Source organism: Monopterus albus, unplaced genomic scaffold, assembly GCF_001952655.1.
Source record: "Monopterus albus unplaced genomic scaffold, M_albus_1.0 scaffold456.1, whole genome shotgun sequence".
Classification (NCBI taxonomy): Eukaryota; Metazoa; Chordata; class Actinopteri; order Synbranchiformes; family Synbranchidae; genus Monopterus; species Monopterus albus.
In genome coordinates this window covers 124,371-141,273 of record NW_018128336.1, presented here as the reverse complement: position 1 = coordinate 141,273, position 16,903 = coordinate 124,371, and the positions used below count along the sequence as shown (strand labels likewise).

The window sequence follows — 16,903 nt, the reverse complement described above, 5'->3', positions numbered from 1 at the left end:
GCTCTGCTGTCTTTCCAACCACATGGCGAGGGTGTCAGCGAGTGTCACGCTTACTCATCCCATCTCTTTATAATGTATGCCTGTTAGAGAGCTCATGAGAGGCAGGGGCTCTGAGTGGTTCATTGCATAACAGTACTGAGGTGAGATAAAATTAGCTCTGAGAGTGTCAGAGGTGGTTATTTCTGTTTGTCTCTGTGGGGTTTGACGAGCCAATGTGGCCCTAAAACTCCAGCACACGCTCTGAGAGGACGTATCCCTGAAACTCTGCTTTTCTTCTGTTGGTTCTTGATGCCGCTCGCTTCTCTGAACTGATTCACGTTGTGGAGAAAAGAAACCTGCAGACTGTTTCCTGTTTCAGCTTCCACAGAGGAAAACAGAAGCAATTTGATAAAACACAATAAAAGAAAGTTGCAGAGTAGACTTTGACACAGACAGGACCACGAAATGCAGGACCAGACATCCTGTACTTCATGCTTTCTAACAAATATGCGACCAGGCAAACCGGTTAGTAATCCAGCCTTGAAGAAAAAATATAATGAGGGGGGAAGAGACTCAGACACTCAGATCAGGGTGGTTTAGAGCCAGAGAGGAGTCCAGGACAACAGCGAGTCGACCTGATGGCTGAGATGTTTCCTTTGATACTGATGAAGCTTATTTGGCAGCTGACACATCTCCTTCTCCTGTCTTTGTTTCCCAGGGGGGCCTTTTCAGTGGTGCGCCGCTGTGTCAAACTCTGCACAGGCCAGGAGTATGCCGCCAAAATCATCAACACCAAAAAGCTCTCGGCCAGAGGTGAGACAAATAATGTCACAAGTGAAAGACATACGGTTATAGATCTGTGATGTGCTTCAGGAAGTTTCAGACCCCTTCACTTTACAGTGTTGTAGATTTAATTTTAAATGGATGAAACTGCCAATTTTGCCCATTACTGTGCACGAAGTAACCCACCGTAACAAAGTGAAGACATGCTTTTAGAACGCTTCGCTGTGGCCCCACACTGAGCCTCCGGTGTGAGATGAGTCCAGACCCTGACTGGAGTCCACCTGTGGCAAACTGGGCAAACTGGACCCAGCGTAGAAAGACACACACCTGTGTAGTTCATGCTGCAGGTGAGGACATGAGGTCCAGGAGCTCTCTGTGGACCTCTGTGGTCAGACTGTGGTGAGGCCCGGATCAGGACCAGGGGATCAAACCACGTCGGAAGCTCTGAAGCTCCCCAGGATCACGGTGGCCTCAGTAACTGGGACGTGGATGAAGTCTGGACCCAGCAGGGCCCTTCTAGATTCAGCCTCCGACCAGACTGAGGAACAAGAAGGGCCTCGGTCAGGGAGGAGACCAAGGAGAGACCAGTCAGAACTGAGGGAAGGATAAACGCAGCCAGGCACAGAGAGGTCCTGGAAGAAAACCTGAGACTGGGCCGACAGCGACCTGAGGCAAACAGCCAAGACACTGGAGCGGCTTCAGGACTCTGACTGTCCCTGAGGGGGCCCAGCTGATGTCCAGACTTAACCCCCACAGACCATCTGTGGAGAAACCTGAAGAGCTCACAGACACTTCCCATCCAGTCTGACGGAGCTGGAGAGGATCTGCAGGACCAACGGGATCAACTGGCCAAATCCAGGTGTGTAGAGTTGGTAGAGCCTGAAGCTGTAACTGCTGCCACAGGAACTTCTACAAAGAACTGGATTCAGGCTCTGAATACGTCTGTAAATGAGAGATTTCAGTCAGAAATTTCTAAAACATGTCTTCACTTTGTCATGTTGTTGTTACATTATTGAGTTTGGACTGAGGGGCAATAAAGAGAGAGAAGGGGTCTGAGCACTGACAGGCAGAAGCTGAAGCATCATGGGGCTTTTCATCAGTGTGTGTCCCAGATCTGAAAGCTAACATTAGCATATTTTAGCGCTTGTTTGATTCCAGTGTGTGAAGCTTCAAGTCTGTTCCTCGGAGAGAGGAACTGGAACACAGACTAACAGGAGAACATACCCAGTTTGTGCTCAGGCTTCACACTGTACTATAGATCGTGTGGGACACAAAATGTGAACAGTGCCTTTAAAGTGCTATTTGTGGTGTTTTAGACATGATGTCATTGTCAGTCGAAGTGTGATGAAGCAGCGTCCTGTGTTTGATGTCTCAGTCTCCCGATATAATCAGGATCAAAACGTGTAAAATCACCTCAGAAATCATCTAAAAATAGCAGCACTGGTGTAATTATGGCAAAGAAACAAGCGGCTATGGCACGGACGGATTAGCAGACACTGGGCCCCGGCCCAGACCGCTACCAGGTCCCCCACCCTCCTGCATACAGGTCCACAAAGGGTTTTGTGTCTTCGTGTTCGTTGAAGTCATTTTGTGTCTGTTTAGTTGTGGCCATTTCGCTTCTCATTGTCCTTGTTTTGAAACTCAGTTTTCATTTTGCTTTGCATCTTTAATTGGTTCGTGTCTCTTTGTGCTTATTTTACTCGTTTCTGTCTGAGGTTGTTTTGCATGTCCTTGTGTTCATTTTGCATCTTTGTGGATGTTTTGCATCTGTTTGTTCTCATGTTGCATCATCTGTTGTTGACAGACCTTCCAACAAGACGTGTTAACAGTCACTTCACACAGAGGCTCAGGTCCAGGGGCCCCCTGACCCCTTGTACCCCTGGACCTGAGCGCGGTGGGCCTGCCCAGTGATCCATCCATGGGCTGTAGGGACCTCGATGTCACAACACCTTTGTTAAAACACACAATTCTCTCTGTTTTCTCTGAGTCAGAGCTTAGACGCCACAGACGTCTGAGTCTCTCCTCTTCATTCTTGTATCTTTCCAACTTGTGCTCTCATCTCGTTTCCTTTCCTTGTTTCCTGTCCTGTACTCTCTTTCCCGTTCATCTCTTATTTCTTTCCCTTCCTAAGTTTTCATGTCTTCTTAGTTCCTCTCTCCTCATTCCTTCCTCTTACCTCTCCTGCCCTCCTTTGTTTCCTCTCCTGTGATTTTCTCACCTTCTTTCCTTAGCTTCTCCTCTTTCCTCTCCTCTCTTTTGTTTCCTCTCCTGTCTTATCATTTCCTCTTCTCTTCTCTTTTTCACTTCTTCTCTCTTATTTTCTTCTGTCTGCTAGTTCCTCATCTCCTCTTGTTTCCTCCTCTCCTCTCCTCCCCTCCTCTGTCAGGATTGAGGGGATAAGTAGGTCAAATCTGGGGTTCTCATCTGTGTTTGTGTGTAACCACATATGCAGAAAAGTTGTGTCTCTATCTCCTTGTAAGTCACCTTGAGAACACTTCACACTCTACAAACTAATTTTATCTTTTCATCCTGAAACGTGTTAAAAGGTAAATGATGTCACCTGTTTGTATTCGCTTTGTCTAAATGTGTTGTAACGCCTTGTTTGACTTTGTCGTAGACCATCAGAAACTGGAGAGAGAAGCTCGGATCTGCAGATTGCTCAAGCACCCCAACATCGGTGAGACTCCCCTTTTTTAAGTGTTGTGTCTCCTTAAAGGTGTATTATCTAAGATTTCCCACATTGTCTGATAACCCCAGGTGTGGCGTTCCTCCTTCAGGATGTGTTAGTATCTAAAGCTGTTTGTTTTGGTAGCATTAGCCACCTAGCATGGTCAGGATTTTACCTTTGTGTTGAGTTAATATAAATCTATGGACAATCACTATGAGCATGAATTCAGTTGAGGAGTGTTTTCAGTGTTGCTCAACACACTCTCTATTACCTTCCATAATAATGATATTAAATCTATACATTGATAATTATTGATATTGATCATTATATTGTGAGTATTTTGGCCAGTCCTGCTTATTAGTAGGAAGGATGAGTCCCTTGGTGGTTTTGGTCTTTTGGTGGATTCCTGACTATAAGAAAAATATAGAATGTCACCATATTTGTCCTTTAAGATTGAACTCACGAGGTGTGTGTCTGAGATACAAAGAAATCCTGTTATCCTGATTCTGTATCTGCTTCTCTTCATTTTCCTCCAGTTCGTCTCCATGACAGTATCTCAGAGGAGGGCTTCCACTATCTCCTCTTTGACCTGTGAGTTGCCTCGTTTCCTCCTCTTTGCCTCTTCTCTCTCTCTGCCATGCTGTGCTGCTCGCCCTCCTCCTCCTCTCTTCCCTGGTGCTTCATCTTCCTTCAATCTGTCACCTCCATGCTGCCTTCTCTACATCCACATTCCAGCATCCTCTGTTCCTGCTCCTCTTCATCCCCACTTCCAAGGCAGTTCCCCCATTACATAACAATCCAACCCCACCTCCTCTCCTCCCTCCCTCCCTCCCTCTCTCCCTCCTTTCCTCTTTCCTTGCGGCTCCCACTTTAGTGCACACACATCCACACGCCCACGCACCGGAGCCAGTCTCCATGGCAACCCAGTCAGAGTGAATCCTGCAGCCGGGGTTTCCCCCTAATGAGGACATCCCCCTCCTGTGTGTGTGTGTGTGTGTGTGTGTGGGTGTGTGTGTGTGTGTGTGTGTGTGTGCGTGTGTGAATGAGTGAGTAAATGTATGTAATCTGGCGTTTTAACCTCGGCCTTTACATTTCTCAGGGTGACAGGAGGGGAGCTGTTTGAGGACATTGTGGCTAGAGAGTACTACAGTGAAGCAGATGCCAGGTAAACACTCGTGAATCTCATCTGTCTCATCTTCTACATCCCCTCCATGTGTCAGTCCTCCAGCCTCTGCAGTGTCTCCGGCAGAGTTCGCTCCTCTCATTAGCACACACACAACACACCTAACACATTGCCTTTGGCATTACAGGCTCTGGGTATGATGATGATAATACCTCTGTGGAGTTTTCTGTGCTCTTTTTCCTGGAGTCAGAATTTTACAGACAGATGGAAACGTCCACATGCAAAAGGAAAAAAAAAAAAAACTGCATTCACGCCCACGCTGTAACCCCCTCAGGAGGGAGACTCAAATCAGTTTGACTGTGGAGGCGGTTTGTGGAGGCGAGAGAGAGAAGGAAAGAAGGGGACAGAAACGAGGTAGAAAGAGAGGCGCAGTTGATTTTAAATCTCTTTATCTCTCACTCCCGGTCTCACCCACCTGTTAGGGTTTTGTTCATATACTTTCAACATAAAAACACTGAAGCACATGACAAAAACCGTCAGACTTCAAGAGGGAGCAGCTTTTGTTTTGATTAGCGAATGCATGTAATACATAAATCATAAAGCAACACAGTGAACTGACACAAAGCCTGACTAGCATCATTTTGTTCAGAGCTTGTCTCCATATTGAATACTCGAGGGACGTTTAAGTCATCCAGCAGCTTATAGAGAACACAGAAGATACAGAGCCAAGGATAATACTGTACGGAGGGTATAAAGCGACTGAGCACACAAAGCCACTCAGCAAGGGTGTGACGCAAGGTGATTTACATGTAACTGGCCAAATCATCATTTGCCTAAAAACATCCAGTACTGATTAATGAAGAGATACTGGTAAAAGCAGAAGCTGTATGGGTCAAGATGATCATATCCACTCCTGGGCCACTTTATTAGGTACACCTGTACAATTGTACACACTTCTGCCTTAACATCTGTGTTTATGAAGCTCAACATGAATCAGTTTTTGGTGAAATTGTCGTACTGTAAATGTATAAATTCAGTTCTATGTTTATTATTGAGGTTGTAGTTTAAGGTGGTGCTGTACTGGATGACATTAGCTTCAGTTCTGTCTCTATATTTTGTATTCGTATTGTTGTAAGAGCTGACAAAGGTCAGTGAAGACGATCCCACCCACCGTCCACATCCATAACTTTCCTCCTCAGATCGAAACTAAATAGGTTTCCTTCTTGGATATGAAACATTTTCCATCCATCGCTCTTTTGGCCCCATGCAGTTTGTCATGCAGCTGCTCATGTTGATCTCCTCAGTCGTTGTGGTTTGTTTTGCATGCACATCTCTTAGAAACCCATCCACATCTCTATCCATCAGCACACCCAAAAAGAAAAATGAATTTAAAATGCATATGCACACTGGAGTTAGTGGACTGAGTGGATTCAGTGTCTCTTCCTCTTTATTCTCCAGCTTTACTTTCCCTCCGATGTGCCTTTACTCTGTCTTGTTCTCTTTGCATGAATGATGTGTGTCTGTGTGTCACTCTGTGTTTGTGTGTGGGTGTGTAACTTGCATGGCCTCGTTACTGTCCAGCAGGATCTCACTGACGGCTTCCTGTCTCCCCTCCATCTGCACACAGAATCGCTCAGTCCCTCCCTGAAAACAGAGACTTACTGTGTCACTGATGCCATTTTGGTTTTATGTCCAGGTTTTGAGATACAGGTTTCTTCGCCCTCTGCCTTCACCCCGGTACAGTGGAGGTGAAGAGTGTGTGGTGACCTATAGGTGCGACTTTCCAGAAACATTGTGCACGTTTTTATGGCTAATCAACAGAGCGCATGGTGAACCATGTTAGAAACCATTTATTCCATGTTAAATAGTTCAGTGAAAGTTGTTGACAGTGAGTTCTGTGGATTATTCACTGTCACTGGAAAGACAAGTTGCCACGATAGCAGTGTGTCAGTGTGTCGGTCCACCAGGCAGAAACGTCTCAGCAGCTATGAGATGGATTGTCGTGAGGTTTTGTGCAGATATTCATGGACCCCAGAGGATGAATCCTGCTGACGTCTCCTCTAAAGCCACCAGCACAGTGACATTTTTCATGAGGAATCTATTGAATTGTCAGGAAACTGGAATGTGCACATTCATGCCCCTGTCTGGATAAACTTCCTGTTTCATAAACTGCCACAGATGGATTGTCGTGAGGTTTTGTGCAGATATTCATGGACCCCAGAGGATGAATCCTGCTGACGTCTCCTCTAAAGCCACCAGCACAGTGACATTTTTCATGAGGAATCTATTGGATTGTCAGGAAACTGGAATGTGCACGTTCACATCAGGTCAAAGTTGTAATTTGTCTAATACTTCGATTTTATCTGCATAACTAACCAGTTCCCGTTAGTCTCAGTTGGAAAGAGTTAGCATGCTAGCACACTAAACCAAGATGGTGTAAACACAGGCTAATGCCTGCTAAAAATCTTAGCATGATCTCTGTGTGCACGCTGACTTTAGCATATAGGCTTTATGAGTGTCACATGTAGCGTTGTCACATCTATTAGCACCCATAGTGCAGAAGTAGGAGTCAAGATTTGATGATCCCAGGGCCCGGTGTAATAAGATCACTGTGGCCGTGTGGCCTTTTAATCTCGTTTATATACAGTACAAAGTCTGAGATTCTTACGTGTCACACAGTAACTTCAGGGAGGCGTCCGATTGGTCCCAGATTCGTTGTATGGCCTGACACTTGGAAGAATTGTGTGTAGGTGTATGGAGGAGAACCGGGGCTGGTTTACAGGCCACTGTTGGTGCTTTTTGTTAAATAAAAGCTATTGATGGAGAATCTTGCTTTATGTCTAAAACCTTTGTACATCACTGTACAGTGATTTTTAATGCTGTGAGCACCTGACATTAAATTCCACTGACATTCATTGCAGTGGGGTGAAGGCAGAAATCTCAAACAGGTAAAGGTAAATATCTCAAAAATGGAAAAATAAAACCAGCAGTGTTGATGTGGCACTAAGAGATAGGTAAAGATGGTTTTGTCATTTTGGTGAACCCACCCCTTAAACTTCTTTCTTTACCTGTTCCAGCCTCCTCCTGTCACGTGCTTCCCATCTCCTTCCTCTTCTCTGTATTACTGTTGTTATGCTTCCTTCCCTTCCCTCCTTTATCTGCTGCTCTCCCTGTCGTTTTGTCTCCACAGTCACTGTATCCATCAGATTCTAGACAGTGTGTCTTACACCCACCAACATGACATAGTGCACAGGGACCTCAAGGTGTGTGTGTGTGTGTGTGTGTCTCGTGCTGCATTCCCCTGCACCCTCGCTGCTCTTGACTTGCTTGTGTTTTGTTGTTGCCTGTGATTTGAACAACAGCCTGCTGTCTGTCTGTCTCCTTCTGTGTGTCTGTCTGTCTTCAGGTTTTGCTTCTGGGATTGATACTGTGTGTTTTAGACTGAACTAGAACTGGCATTTCCTGTGGCAGACAAGACCGAGAGAGAGAGAGTGAGTGAAGAGTTCAGTGGAGTAGCAGTGTCTTCTTCAGAGGCGGTGTTGCTGCTGTTCCTGACTAAATTAAACAGGGGAATGTGCAGGTTAGACACAGAGTCTCCCACGTGGAGCTGCAGCACTCCTACACTACCTGTACAACGTCTGGCTCTGCCTTGACAGTAAGGAGAAGAACACTGTGCTCAGCCAAAGGCAAAAGGAGAACTGGGGTGTGTATGACCAAAGTCATACTCCAAAGTCCAAGAAAAGGGTTCACAAGTGACAAAGTACATGTGTGAGGAGGAACATTTATTTGACAGTTGTAGCTACTTTTAAGGTTTTAACATATGATACATTCATAATAAAAAACAGCCTTGATAAATACTAAATCTGTAGCTTTTAACTATTGTGACAAACGTCTCTGGTTCCATTACGTTTCTTTGGGGGTGAAGTTTTCGATTCAGGGGTCTGTCCTGACTGTAAAGCTCCTTCAGGCAAATTTGGGATTAAAAGATTAGTTAAACGTCCAAATAGACAGAGAGAGACAAAGACAACTATGAGTATCTGAAATTAGGTTTTTCTTCCTTTCTTCTCCCATTTATCATCTCATGACCCCTCAGACTTATTTGATGACCTGAGCCTTAGGTTAGGGGTGACCCCACGCATTCCAGGTACAAATGTAAAAAGACTCAACCATGAAACTGAATGACTGTTGCACACTGAAGAAGGCAGAGCGGAAACATCTGTGCTGATGTGTGAACTAATAGAAGGAAATGTCTCCTTGACTCTGGTGAAAACAGAAAATAGCAAAGTGCACACCTTCTCCCTCGGTAGCTCACAGACAGACTCACTCTTCACTGTTTCACGTGTGTGCAGAGAGAGACCATTTCTATACTGAAAGCATGTGTGTGTGAGAGACAGAGCTGACTGTGATATCCTTGCGTGTGTGCGTTTGTGTGTGTGTGCACTGCTGCCTCTGCATGGTGCTGGGGGCTGGATGTGTTCAGACTAACCTGCTCCCCCTGCTGTTTGCATGCAGTCATTGCATCCAGCAGATCCTGGAGGCCGTGCTCCACTGCCATCAGATGGGGGTGGTACACAGAGATCTCAAGGTGAGTCACCTGCACGGGTGTGAGTGTCTGCGTGTGTGTTGACAGGAAGTTAAAGTTGTATTTGTCTGCGTCTGACTGTTGTTCTAGATTCTGAGGGCTGGTAAGTGCAGTGAGATCTATTTAACACTCAGCATGTCTGTTGTCCTGATCTGTCAGTACATGCATGACTGTGTATCTGTCTGTGTGTGTGCATGTGGCTGTGTGCACATGTGTGTGTTTGCCTTTTTGTGTGCATTTGTGTTTCAGTAGATGTTTGCATGCATTTGAGTGTAGTCATGTTTTTGTTGTGGGTTCTAATTACTCCTGAATGAGTCCTGGTCGTCTAAAACACAGAATCCTAAAAACAGCAGGTTATAAACTTTTCACAGTTTAACTTTTATTCACAGATGTGTCTTGTAAGAACTAGTTCACGTGCGATTGCTTGTGGATCCCATCCACAAGGGTCACACACACTGACACACACAGGACAAAATGACACCTGGCTGCTTTATTACTGAACTGGGGTTTTTTCAGTTCTCTTCAATTACTCTCCTCAAAAATACACAAATAAGTGTAAGGGATTCTACATCCCCAGTAAAAAAGGACACATTTACTGTAAAATGATATATAAACTGTTAATAACCATGTTATTTGTAATGATTAAACACATTATAATCCAACCATCCATTATCTATACTGCTTAGTCCTGAATGGGGTCGCGGGGGTGGGGGGGCTGGAGCCAATCCCAGCTGACAGTGGGCAAGAGGCGAGGTAAACAGTGGTTACTTGTTTCTGATGTTTTATACACTGATTCATTGATTATAGTTGCAAAGAGGTCATTGAAAAACTTGTTATTCCCTGGTTTTCTACATGATTTGTCACAAAATTTGATCAGATCTTCATCTAAGTCACAAGTGTAGACAAACACTGGGCACTGGAGCTGATAGTGCACAAGCAATTGTAATTTGTCTTGTCTTTATTGAACCCAGCTGTGAAACAGTCAAAGTGATGGTGGAAAAAGTAAGTGAACCTTAGGATTTTAAAAGTGGCTGAAGTTGCTTTGGCAGTATTAACCTCACACAGCTGCTTCCTGTAGCTGTGGATCAGGCCTGCATAGTGTTCAGGAGGAACTTTGGACCATTCTGTGTGTGTGGTGTGAACCGATCTCTGAGCTCGTTCCATAGCATCTCTGCTGGGTGGAAGTCTGGGCTCTGACTGGGACGCTCCACATGGCAGAGTTTCATGTTTTGAAGCCATTCTGTCATAGATTTACTTTAATATGGTCACTGTCCTGCCACATCCCCCAGCTCCTACTGAGCCTCGGCTGCAGCCACTCTGACATGATCCTGTAGGATTCCCTGATAAACCTAAGAAATAATTTGTGTCCAGGCCCAGAGACAACAAAACGCCGTCCTTTACTGTACTGATGCTTTAGTTACTTGTCTGCTGGCTCATCAAAAACGGTGTCAGTCTGCAAAAAAACTGTGCTGCAAGAGAACATACTACAATATCTCACAGCTCCCAGTACTGAAATACTGTACGCCCTAAATCCACACAGTAAGTGTGGTACAAGGTCAAAGCTACTTGCTCCTTCTTTGCTGGGTTTCACAGCTGTACGGTTCACGTTCTTGTCCAGAGCTGGATGAAAAGCCTCTAAGTGTGTCTGACCAGCAGAGGGTGACAGTGATTGGCCTGTGGCCGTTTCTGTCCGTCCTACCAGTGTTGTCCCTGTGTGTAGTGTGGTCTCTGGATGCTCGTCAGATTGCTGTTACATCAGCGTCTGAGCAGCAAAGACACGACTGTGATGAGCTGTGTTTGGCCTTCCTCATATACACAAATGGTAAAAACAGCTCTTACACATTTGTCCCATCTGTCTGAGTGTGTGTGTATTAGAATATGTAGGAGTGTTGGTACGAATGTGTGCAATTGGCGTTTATTGCTGTTGTCAGCACAGATAGACACAATACCAGTAGAAAGATGTGCAAAAAAAACTATAAAGACACAAAACGACCATTGAGAGACACACATTTCCAGAAAGAGATGAAAATCAATCAGGGACTAAAAACAACCACAGGAAAAAGCTACAGCAAAGAGACCACGAAGAGGCTCAAAATAGGAAACAGTACAACCACAAAGAGTTTGGACGTTTTAAAACTTCTAAACCCCCCCGACAGGAGGGCTTTGCTGACGTGCCTGTGCTTGTGTTGTACATGCAGCCGGAGAACCTGCTGCTGGCCAGCAAGTGTAAGAACGCAGCAGTGAAGCTGGCGGACTTTGGACTGGCCATCGAGGTTCAAGGAGAACAGCAGGCTTGGTTTGGTATGTTACACAAACACAGTTTCAGTTACACACATGGCTGCTTGGATATTTATTCAGGAGTCTGACTGAGATTAAAGTCTTTCTTAGGGAGAGACCTGCAGCTGATGCACCATCACTGCCTTGAAGGCCCTACACCTGCTAACATTTCTGTTTACAGCAAGAGCCGACATGAGCTCAGGGCGGTCGAAGCCTCCTTCTAACACTGACTTAACGTTTCCAGTTGACTTGTTTTAGCTTGTTTGAATCTTAAACCTGCAACAGCTCAATTTCTATCGGTGGAAATGACCTGCTGTGACTGCAGGACATTATTTTTTCAACAAAGGCCCTGACGCTGGCCGAGTCTCCAGCAAACTTATCTAAATGTTCTCAAAAGCCTTGTTAGTAAAAGATGATCTCATCTCAGACATCCTCCCACATTTCAGTGTGTTTCCAAAGACATTGTGCAGTAACTAATGGTGTGAATCGACCGCTGGGTAACCAGCTCCCCGATGCCCCCAAAGAGAAATGTACTGTAGCATCTGCCAGTCTGTTCCCACCCTCCTCTCGACCACGAAGGGCTCTGCTTCCACACACTGTCATCTTGTTTTTGTTTTCAGGTTCCATGTCTTTAAGACATTCTTTCTTTTTCCCAGAGAGAACAGAGTGACGCTGCACTGGTGGTTTTCTGTTCTGGAGACTAGCTAAAATGGTCGGTGCTGTACTTGTAGGCTAATTTGTGAGACTGAACCAAGTGCAGTAAATGTACTTCCTTCTATTTACTTTGACCCAGAGCCAATATAGAGATCTATTAAAAGGGCCTGCAGCAGCTAACAGCGCTGGCTCTACATTAAGCTACATTATCATAATGCACTCGGTGCAGTGATATAGACTCTGTCTGACATAACGCCGTGTGTGCTCCCTCAAAATATTCCATCATAGCACAAAACCTTTTGCTATATAATAAGCCAGTTTCATTAGAACTGGAGCTTCCTTTGCACTGTGTGATTTGGGGCGTTCCTGGATCAAAGTGAGACTCATCCACCAGCTGCTCTCTCTCTCTCTCAAAGTGTTAAATGTAGACAACAACAAAGCAGAACTCACCTACAAGAAACTGGACTCTGATTTGTGTCTGTCTGTGCTCGTGTGTGCAGGTTTTGCGGGGACCCCCGGGTACTTGTCCCCAGAGGTGCTGAGGAAGGAGGCGTACGGTAAACCTGTGGACATCTGGGCCTGTGGTGAGCTCTTTGTCTGTGTTTCTCTGCACCACCTCCTCTCCCTCCTCCTGGTCTCTCAGACAAAGCTTGTGTTTTGTAGGTGTGATCCTCTACATCCTTTTGGTTGGGTACCCACCATTCTGGGACGAGGACCAGCACAAACTCTACCAGCAGATCAAGGCTGGAGCCTACGACGTGAGCCTGCTGCCGTCACTCGCCTCCATTTCTCTCACTGTAAACCAGAAATGATGCTGCATGGGTGTGTGTGCTGTGTAGTTTCCCTCCCCAGAGTGGGACACCGTGACTCCGGAGGCTAAAAACCTGATCAACCAGATGCTGACGATCAACCCGGCCAAAAGAATCACTGCCCAGGAGGCTCTGAAGCACCCATGGGTCTGCGTAAGTGCATGAAGGACACACGCACATAGACATCTATCCATTTTCCTCCACTACGCACATAGACATGATGGAAACAACATGATTTTCTCTGAAAGAAGTTGAAGCTGACAGAAGTAAATGGTATCCATCGTTCTCTGGTCCATATTTAATAGAAGAGGCGTGTTGCTTCTGATTTTTGAAGTAACATAAAATAACACAACAGATGAAAATGTGTGGCCATATAAGACACACATCAGAAATATCAACAGCAGCGTCAAAACGTCACACGCCTCTGCCCAACCCTCTGTTCCACCCGGGTCTGTTTATAGAGGAGGTGGGCGGGCTTGCCTCAGCAAAAATACCACCTCTCATGGCGGCATTTTGGAGGGTCAACGCTGAGCCCCCGTGCCGGTACTGAGGACATATGTTCCTCTTTGTTGGCCCTCCATCACTCAGAAAGCCCCGGAGCTCAGCTTGTATCTGCTTGGCGGTTACCAAGTTCAGTCTGGGCTCAGTGTTCCTCTTCATGTCCAGGGAGGTCGGCTACGCCCCCGTGGGCTGACCACTTGTTAATGATCTGAGCAGCTGTGGTCACTGGAGCACCCAGCTGCTTAGAGACGCTCTGTGGCCTTCATCTCGACCATGTTTGGTGCTTCTTTTCTTCCTGACCTCCTCAGACAACCTTTCTTTGTCTTGTCCATGTTCAATGTGGTCACACAGCGATACCAAACAGTGAGGACCAAGACTGAAGACTCCCGGGAGACTCACTGGGGCCATTTAATCTTTTCTGGTTGAGTCAGTGGCAAACCAAAGGCTGTGGGTGTGACGATTAAAGAGCTTTTCATTTCAACACTTCAACATTTTTAGCTACATCTGATCACCACCGCCCTGTCACTGCTGACAGAAAACTACATTTAATGTCCCGTCTAATTCTTCAGCAATTTCTAATTTGTAAATCCTCTAACAGAAAGCTTGTGAACTTCTGTCAGACGATGCCAATGCATCAGCACCACCTGTTTCCAAACATGCAATCTCTGATATCTGCTGATACTGGGTCAGCTTATCTTGAACGGTTTGTCCCAGAGAAGAGCTAATGAGCAGCCTGTCTCAGCAGAAAGCACTTCTGTGTGCTTTCCATCAACAAAAATATCAGGCTCTCCAGCTCACGCACACACACGGGACACTTGGTTAAGTTTGTCTCAGATGGTTTGTTGTATATAAATGTGGGAAGGGACAGTGTATCTAACTATCAGGGTTTCAGGAGGGATCTGAACCCCCCCCCATGCGACCCTAGCCTTTGTAGACCAGTGTATTGCTTCATGTGTTGTATCATGTACATTAACAGTGTAGAGATGAGTGATGACTGTCACGACACTGAAAAGCCAAGAGGAATGGGTTTAGCCCTGTCGTCACCTAACAACCTGAGGGAAGCGAGTCTCAGTGACAGCTCCTGCCCACATAACGCTGTCACTGTCAGAGCTGCTCTTCTGATTCTTTATTTTCAGCACGTCTCTCTCTGTCCCCCCACAGCAACGCTCAACAGTGGCCTCCATGATGCACAGACAGGAGACGGTCGAGTGCCTGAAGAAGTTTAACGCCAGGAGGAAACTCAAGGTGCGAAGGGTCACGAGGAAGTTATAAACAGTATCTGCGTCTTCTTCTGGAGATGTTTACTCTGACCAGATGACATCAGCAAACATGAATTGCACATTTTATACTGCAGGTTTTATTTTCCCCCCAGACTCTCAGATAAAGCCTCTTTCAGACATGTGATATGGAACATTGCTGGGTTAGTGTCCCCTATGTGTTGGTGACAACTTCACAGGAGGAGATGTAGCAGAGATCATCTGTGATGTGTAAAACATCATTATTCAACAATACAGCGTGTAATTTAGCGTTGACAGTAATGTAACGTTCGGGCCAGTGGAGCTCTGAGAGACAGCAGCGAGTTATAAATGTTTTGATAGGGAGGAGGAAGCGCTTTGTTCTCTCACAGGCTGCGTCACCGATGGATTTTCAAACCAATTTGAAACCTTAGTGACAGTCGTGATTGAATCCACTTATAAATTCTCATGTTAATTTCATTAATGAGAGCTGACTCCGCCACCTGTTTTATGTCCTCTGACAGCACACAATCACGCAGTGCCGGGACAATGTGTTTGTCGACATAGTGCACGCAAAGCTGCACTCATTTATTCATGTACATTGGAAGTACAAGGAGGGTGTTGGTCACAGGAGGGCTTTTTAACCTCTTCTGTTATATAGCTGACTCCCTCGCTGTGTTTCCAGATTTATTAAACTCATTTGATTTGATTTGTGATTAAGACAGAATGTTTCAGTTAATACAGGTATTACAGTAATCGTAGAAAGAAGTAGATGCACTTTTTTCTCTCTGTATATTTACCTTCATGATGCTGCCTTTACATTCATCTGACCACAGTTAAGTCAGACTTGTCTTGGAAAGGATGTGGAAATGTTCAGCTGAGTGAGGCTTCTGTCATGGCTGTTACATAAGGCTGCTTATTATATGTGTGCACAAGGAGTTTGACTCTTCGCCCGTGTCTTTTCCTCCTCCGTCCACAGGGTGCCATTCTGACCACCATGCTCGTCTCCAGGAACTTCTCTGGTGAGTGCTGCTCGTTAAAGAGACGAGAGAGTCAAGGGAACATGTCAGTGCCCTGAGAGGGAGCGGAGGACAGGATGACACGCCATCTGTCTCCTGCCATCTCTTCACACATACACACACAAACACACAGGAGGTTGATGGGCGGCAGCGTTAGAGGAAGCAGGAAGCGCAGCAGAGATATTCGCCTGGTTTTTGTGCATTTTAGAGGTGTTCCTAATATTCTGACCCTCTTATATAGCTGGGGAGGACACCTCTAAATGTAATGTAGTCCAGTACAACACCAGCTTTAACTATGACCTCGAGAATAAACATAAAATTTAATTTATACATTTATGACAATTTCACCAAGAACTGAAACACGCTGAGCTTCTTAAACACAGATGTGTTGCACTGACGTTTGTACAGGTGTACCTAATAAAGTGGCCGGTGAGTGTGTCTCCACACACTGGACACAGCGTGGCACATTTTCTGTCTAATGAAACATGTATGTAAAACATGTACTGTGCATCAGTATCTCATGGAAACGTGGGCCTCCATGGACACAAGCGCCGTTTGTGTTGTTGCCCAGTTTGTTTCTGTCATGTTACACCCACTCACCACTGATGTGATTTTATTTAATTACCACAAGTAATGCAACCTTTCCTGCCGGTTCCCTGCAGCGTTCTGTGGTGTGTTGTGTGTGGGGGTCTGCTGTGGCGAACTACTCAACTACTCCCAAGCGGTGACTCATGTCATATTCATGTGATCATACTGATGCCAACATGTGATTTGCAGCGTCGTGCGGACTGTGCTGCTCCGCTGATGTATTTCCCTCCATCTTGTCCAACATTGTTTTTCTTAAAATCGGTCGACAGCGTCACTTATGGTTCTCCTAGTGAACATCCAGTGGGAGAGAAGATACAGATTTACTGTTGAACCAGGGTGGATTTTTCTTAATGTGTCCAAAAACCCAGAAATAACCTGAACTGCAGTATAAATACAGAAACCTAGTGTATTATACTTACCCTGCTTCTTTCCAAAGTATCCATCAGTAACTGTGACAGGTCAGAGACTTGTTATAAATGTTCGTGTCACCACCTCTTTACCTGTGTGCTCCTCTGGAAATGCAGAAACATCCACCTTTAGTCAAATTGTCTTTATTGTGTTGTTCTGTTTAAAGACTAACACTTCGTGTGGCCTTCAGTTTCTTATCATCCTATTCTGACTTCCTCTCTGTGTTGCAGTGGGTCGGCAGACTACAGCCCCCGCCGCCGTCAGGGCGGGGGGGGGG

At 45.6% G+C, this 16,903-nt stretch overlaps 1 protein-coding gene across 1 annotated transcript in view; it reads left to right on the top strand.

The window, feature by feature from the left end:
• Positions 1 to 16,903, top strand: part of camk2b2 (calcium/calmodulin-dependent protein kinase (CaM kinase) II beta 2) — a 31,779-nt gene that overhangs the window by 2,415 nt on the left and 12,461 nt on the right. Inside the window, exons 2-12 of the mRNA XM_020587403.1 lie at positions 698 to 792; positions 3,380 to 3,439; positions 3,967 to 4,021; positions 4,530 to 4,595; positions 9,066 to 9,138; positions 11,334 to 11,436; positions 12,567 to 12,650; positions 12,730 to 12,824; positions 12,906 to 13,028; positions 14,538 to 14,621; positions 15,591 to 15,633. Coding sequence (XP_020443059.1) covers positions 698 to 792; positions 3,380 to 3,439; positions 3,967 to 4,021; positions 4,530 to 4,595; positions 9,066 to 9,138; positions 11,334 to 11,436; positions 12,567 to 12,650; positions 12,730 to 12,824; positions 12,906 to 13,028; positions 14,538 to 14,621; positions 15,591 to 15,633 — 881 coding nt within the window. The remainder of the gene's footprint in view (positions 1 to 697; positions 793 to 3,379; positions 3,440 to 3,966; positions 4,022 to 4,529; positions 4,596 to 9,065; positions 9,139 to 11,333; positions 11,437 to 12,566; positions 12,651 to 12,729; positions 12,825 to 12,905; positions 13,029 to 14,537; positions 14,622 to 15,590; positions 15,634 to 16,903) is intronic.